The sequence below is a fragment of the Poecilia latipinna genome, unplaced genomic scaffold (genome assembly GCF_001443285.1).
Source record: "Poecilia latipinna isolate Pla-1442-1.1 unplaced genomic scaffold, P_latipinna-1.0 Scaffold1374, whole genome shotgun sequence".
Classification (NCBI taxonomy): domain Eukaryota; kingdom Metazoa; phylum Chordata; class Actinopteri; order Cyprinodontiformes; family Poeciliidae; genus Poecilia; species Poecilia latipinna.
The window spans coordinates 47558-53969 of record NW_015113990.1 but is presented as its reverse complement, the minus strand read 5'-3'; the positions used below and the strand labels follow the sequence as shown (position 1 = coordinate 53969).

The 6412-nt window shown below is 37.1% G+C and overlaps 2 protein-coding genes across 3 annotated transcripts in view; one reads left to right on the top strand and one right to left on the bottom strand.

Annotated features, from left to right (window-relative positions):
• LOC106962129 (ecto-ADP-ribosyltransferase 4-like) overlaps positions 1-6412 on the bottom strand; it is a 54696-nt gene that overhangs the window by 40440 nt on the left and 7844 nt on the right. The window lies entirely within an intron of this gene.
• LOC106962130 (GPI-linked NAD(P)(+)--arginine ADP-ribosyltransferase 1-like) lies at positions 980-2994 on the top strand. The gene is made up of 3 exons (XM_015056331.1): positions 980-1108; positions 1668-1748; positions 1839-2994. Exons 2-3 carry the CDS (start codon positions 1674-1676, stop codon positions 2604-2606), a joined length of 843 nt encoding a protein of 280 aa, XP_014911817.1. The 5' UTR covers positions 980-1108; positions 1668-1673; the 3' UTR covers positions 2607-2994.

The following is a 6412-nucleotide window of genomic DNA, read 5'->3' as shown; positions in this document are numbered from 1 at the left end:
GCGGCCCTTGAGGACTGGAGTTTGACTTGTGAATGACAACCTGTGAATGACAGGTTAAAGTGAAATATTGGTTGTGAATATAAGCTAATGTAAGCCAAGTTAGAAGGGAAAAATAACTTATAGAGATGAAAAGTTACAGCTGTAAAGTCCAAAGAAGTCTTTAAATTTTACTTTTGTTATTTCTCTGGAGTTACATTTAGTCTGATAGTAGCTGGTCTCTGAGTTGTCTCCTTTGCATCCTAGAAGTATTTTTATTTAAATTATTACTATTTTTTTAAGTTAAGGATAAAACACTATTTTATTAATTTATTTAATATATTTTACTTGCCTACTAATTTTTTTTCAGCTGCAGGAGTTTTACAGAATCTGAGCTGTTTTGTAGCAGAAGCAGCGTCAGTTATCAGTTGTAGCATTGTAGCTCTGGAAGAAGAAACTTTCTATCAGTTTTGTTTCTGTGCGTCTTTGCACAGATGCTTCTGAGAACAGTTCCAAAAATATACACACAGTGTGAGGCAAATAAAGTTGCCAAAACTGAAGACGGAGTCCTGTCTGATTTGTGAGTGCAACACACTCAGTTTTTGCTTACTAATTTGTGGTTCTGCATGTCAGACCTCCTCAGGAAGTGGTCTGCAGGGGTCTCATGAGAAGCAGGAAGTGTTATGACGACTAAAAGCAGCATGACACTTTTGCTGCTCTGCAGATTTATGGTTAACACATAAAAATAATCTATTAATATGAGGCCATTCATGACACTGGAATAAAGGTTGTGAATAAAAGCATAATATTAAAGATAATAATCTATCATGTGTATACTGCTAGGCAACACACAGACTATTTGTTGGGATTTATGATTGATATGGTGAAACTCCTCCTTCTCTTTCCTGTCTAAACTAAGTTAGTTGAGGGTATGGGGGGCGTGTCTAGGGGTTTGCCCAAACATTTAAAGTTTTAAACTTTGTCTTCAATTGTATTTTGACCTCTAACTGTTTAATATCCATGTCATTTATTTGATTTAAAGGAAAGAATCCCTCTCTGCCCATCCTTCCTTCCCCCCTCCCCATCTTATTCCTAATTTCTTCAGAAGCTCTTCAAAAAAAAAAAAACCCAGGTAAAGTCCTACTTTTTATTTATATTAAAGATCGGTCTTATTATTAATATATACATAATTTTCAATTTTATTTCTTAAAATATTTGTTTTTTTCAATGCCAATTCTCTTTTTACATTGTTTTATTGTTTTGTAAGAGTCAGCTGTCTCTTTTCCTGCCAGAAAAAAAACTTATTGGTTGAGTGAAAATAAACCAATACAAATCTCCAAGGGGTATACATTTAGGATTCAACTGTATTGGTTTTAATTTATCTTGCAAATAAGTGTACAATAATCTCTTTTCAGAACTGCTAAATTGTAGTGAAGCACCTCCAGTGTAAAAACTATCAGATTATTATGATGGGGAAACAAGTTAGAGCTTTAATGATTCAACTTTTTTTCTTAAAACCTTAAAAGAGCAACCTTAAAATTATGAACACTGTAAGGGTAAAATGTTGAGATTTCAGCCTGCTTGTTTATTTTATGTTGGACTCTTAGATCGTGCATTCAAATGACATAAATGGGAATAATAAATGAACAATAATAGGAAATGAAAAATCTGCATTTACTGTGTCTCTGCAGGACTAAATGCTAAAGGCGGCAATGATGACAACGTGGATATTCCTGCTTGTTCTGTTTGGAGCTTCTGTCTCAACTGCAAAGGTAATGAGACAAACAGGAGATTTGTGAGTTTCTTGATTCAGACATAATGGTAAAGAAATGTTTAACATCCGTCTTGTTGTCTTCTGGCAGTATTACAGATTCCTGGCTGACACTCCTCTCCCACTGGACATGGCTCCGAACTCTGTCGATGACATGTACGAAGGCTGCGCAAACAACATGGCGACCAAAGTAAAGACCGAGTTCTTGGTCAGCGAGAAAAAGATGAGCAAAAATTTTAGCCTGGCTTGGGATGAAGCGGAGAAACAGTATAATAAGAAATGGAAGCCCAAGCCTGGGAAGAAAAGATCCCGAGTCCTGGAGAAAGAACAGAACATGGCCGTCTATGCTTACACTCTGGACAAACCAGAGGTATTCACTGAATTCAACAGTGCGGTGCGAACGCAGGGGCCTCAGTACACGAGCACGTTTCAGTATCACTCATTGCACTTCTTCCTGACGGGCGCTGTCAGAGCTCTCAACGCTCATAAGCCAAAGACAGAAAGATGCCTTACCGGTTACCGGAGAGTCAACAGAAAATTCAAGCTGGGCATTCTCGGCAAAGAAATCCGCTTTGACACTTTCACCTCCAGCTCGATGGGGAAGTATCCCCGCAAAGAAAAATTTGGCTATGAGACCTGTTTTGAGATTTACACCTGCTTAGGAGCAGACATCTCACTGTACTCCAAGTTTGGAGAATCAGAAAGAGAAGTCCTGGTTCCTCCATATGAAATCTTTAAAGTTACAGGCATAAAGCAGAGATCTGAGGAGAAGGACCTTCCATGTAAAATCGTGTTGAAACTGAAGAGCACAGAAAAGACTCTGTCCAACCTAAACTGTGCGTTTTTCACGGATAATTGATCCAAATAAATCTTTAAAAATAATTTCCAATTTTAGCAGCACATAAGAGCAGATTAGATTTATTTTGAGATGGATTGTCTTCTTCTTTTTATTATTATTAATCAAAAAACATTTTTTTAAATTCAGATAAAAGATAATACATGCATAGTTTCACCATTGTAAACATAAAGACCATTTAATGAAATCAGGCCAAACATAGCTTTAGATGTATTTTTGCTTTTAACTGATGTTTAAAAATGTAAAAAAAAAAAAGAAAAGAAACTATGCCAAATGAGCACATTTGATTGTAAACTTAAAAGTATCTGTATACATCTACTATTCTTCACATCCTCTTGTAAAATGACTCATTGTATCATTTGGCACAAATAAATCTGGTTGTGTCTGACTGAATTTATGTTGTTTTAGTTTAGAGCTGCTTGTTTGTGGACTGTTGGACGATTGGGCTGAAGGGTTTTAAGGTCTTTTAGAGGGCAGACATATTTGGAGCGCCTTGTTTTCTTGTTTTGTGGTTGTGCATGTCTAACCCTATCAGGATGTGGTCTGTGCAAGTTTTCAGCTCACAATTACATTGGAACAAGCAAAGTTGTTCAGTATACAAAGGTTCTGGTTCAGGTTGATTCAAGTCCCAAAGCACAATTAATGTTTTCTTTTTACTTTTTAAGAAGAAAAAGTTAAAATGTAAGTCCAGATGTGACAGGAAGAGTATCATCAGTCAACAGTTGTTACTGATTCTTCTCCAGAAGATCACATTTTTATTGTTTCGTTTTTACAGTGGGAGGTTACCAAATAAATACTTGATGGCACTGTCGTTCCATTATGTTTTAGGCTTGTTGGTCAGGTCTGTTGTAGTCAATAAAATAGGCCTTAAAAGACAATAATATTGCATTTTTTGTTTGTTTTTCCCCAGATACCTAATGTACTTATTATTACCTTTATTTTTATGTTTCCTATCCACACAGTTTGATTCAGGATGCTGCTTTTGCCTAATGATTTCATTGTGAAGAAACTCCAGTTTTAATATAAGAACTATTTCAATAAAGTTAATATGGTGTAATTCAACTGATTTGCAAATTTTTATATATTTTTTTACTCTATAAACATACTCGTAATAGGTAAATACATGTGTAAAAGACAGATCGGCTGTCTTTGATAAATGCTTTGTTAATAATTGACCATCTTAATGAAAGTGAGCATTATCATGGTTATTTCATGCCTGTATATCAACAGTGCTAACAAAATGGGATATTTGGGGAGGTGTTTGTAATTTAAAATGTGTTGTTGCCTAAATTATTGCTGCAGTGAATATTTAACCTGTTAGCAGTTGGTATGCAAGTTGTAAAAATGTGGCAGTGTAAAAAAATGAGAAAAGATATTCTTTCATATGGATATTTAATCGTTATCCTCGACAGACCAGTGTTGCTTTGAATCATGTATCTAGGAAGAGGACTTTAGCAGAATCACAGGTGTATGGGACATTTCTCAAACACAGCATGAAACACCAGATTAGACGCCTAGTGACAAACATTACAGCTTCCCGTTTGTGGTTGCAAACTTTTCTCCTCTTTTGTTAACATCATGCACAAGGGTTTGGTGTAGACCACAAAAGCAGCATAAAATAATTATGACACTTGCTGCTTAACAACTTGAGTGGTTGACAAATCCAACTATAATGATTGAACAACCAATGATGTATTTGGAAACTTAATATACACTGCTCAAAAAAAATAAAGGGAACACTCAAATAACACATCCTAGATCTGAATGAATGAAATATTCTCATTGAATACTTTGTTCTGTACAAAGTTGAATGTGCTGACAACAAAATCACACAAAAATCATCAATGGAAATCAAATTTATTAACCAATGGAGGCCTGGATTTGGAGCCACACACAAAATTAAAGTGAAATGTTCCCTTTATTTTTTTGAGCAGTATATATCCTTCTATACTCGTTTGCACCTCCTTCCTACCTACCACCTTCACCATAGACTTTTTTTTACCCTTTTCCCATAATTACTCACCTACTCCATCGTTATACCCATCCCTACCTCTTTTAACCTATATTCCCTTTTCAATCATCTTCATCCTTTATCCCAACCTCTTTATTCCTCCGTATCTACATCCTTCATCCCCATCTCCTTTTTTCCTTATTCATACCTCTTTCATCCTATGTTGTATCTTCCTTATCTCTACCTTCTTGACCCATACAGATTTTATCCTTATCCCGCATCCCTGCCTCATTTTTCTTCTGTTCCTCACACCCACATCCAAAATTCCCTTTCCTTCGTCTCATTCATCTTTGTCCCTCATTCCTACTACCTTTCCTTTCCCCTGTCCATATGCTGTTCCACCTTCATCCTTTCTCCCTACGTCATTCACTGTCTATCACTACATCTTTGTTCATCTCTGGTGAGGAGGAAACTGATGTCCTGGGACAGAACCCCAAAGCTAGATATGAAGAGTCAAACTGCTGCGATCCACAGCCATAGGCCTTCCCATGGAAGTCCGACACTCCTATCATGGACCAAGCACCCACACGAACAGCACCCCATCAAAAAGTGTTAGTCCCCCATTTCAATGACCCCCATGTCATCCTCACACCTCCAATAAGCATTTGAGCAGCAAAGGTGCTGAGGTGGCACACCAAGCCCTCCTCTGTCCCAGATCGGTGTTTCCATGTGTGTTTGTGGTATTATGAAAACTTGTGATGAATGCAGATGTTTTTTTCTAAAGTGTATTAAAACTGGAGTTGTGGCTGGGCTGTGCAAGACTCAACTTCCCGACCGCAAGCTCTATGTGTGTTAAAATTGAGGTCCAGAACTTGGCCAAACATAGCAACGTGAATAGAGGTAAGGCTGCACAGCACTCTGTCCATGCCTGCAAGGTCCTTCACCCCCCAACCTGACCAAAGTGTGGTGTTGTGTTTGTTAAAGAGGAGGGGGTAAATGCTAAGGTTCTTGGGGGCTGGCATGCCAACTTCACCTCTCTAGTCCCACACATGTCCACATATATACCGTACTGACTGAGGCCAGAAACTTCACAGAGATCCCCAAAGGTGCCAGGAGGGAGAGCAGTTGCCAGGACCTCAGCCACTATGGGGATGCCAGAAGCCTCCAAACCCTGTACCTATAGTCCATCCAGGCTTACCCGTCCCACAGCCCTCTGCCCCAACATGGGCAGGCGAAGCATCAAAACAGCCAGATGCTGAACTCATCGCCAACATTTCAAAACTAGATTCCTTGTTCATGACATGAACAGGTCTTTGGAAAAGCAGAAGTTTATGGGAAGACAAGAAACATAAAGGTATGATGTGGCACTTTCTATTGACCGGCTGTGAAAGGTTGACAAGCATACACTGTTTGAACTAATAATAAGATTGATTTGATAATAAAGGATTATCGTTTCAAGCATAAAGTAAATATTCACATTTACAGTCCCTTTTATGTAAAACTTGAAATTAGGAAACAGTTTCCAGAATAAAACTACTTTTATAAAAGGGACATAAAATATTTGAAGAGCACATTAGTTTGTGTTACAATCATAAACTTTGTGTTCACTTTCCTTTTCCATTTGATCAGGATACAAACTTTACGCTTCATTCAGTTTAGATAAGAAAGGAAAACACAAAATACAGTCAGCCTAGATTTCACTGCATTTTCAGAGGATCGTCTTATGCACTAGCACCATCTGCTGGTATATACATGAATAACAAATGAAAAAAAAAAAGGAAAAAAAAAAAATATAAATATATTTAAATATTTATTTATATATTTTTTTTTTTTTTTTTTTTTTACTTCCTTTTTTTTT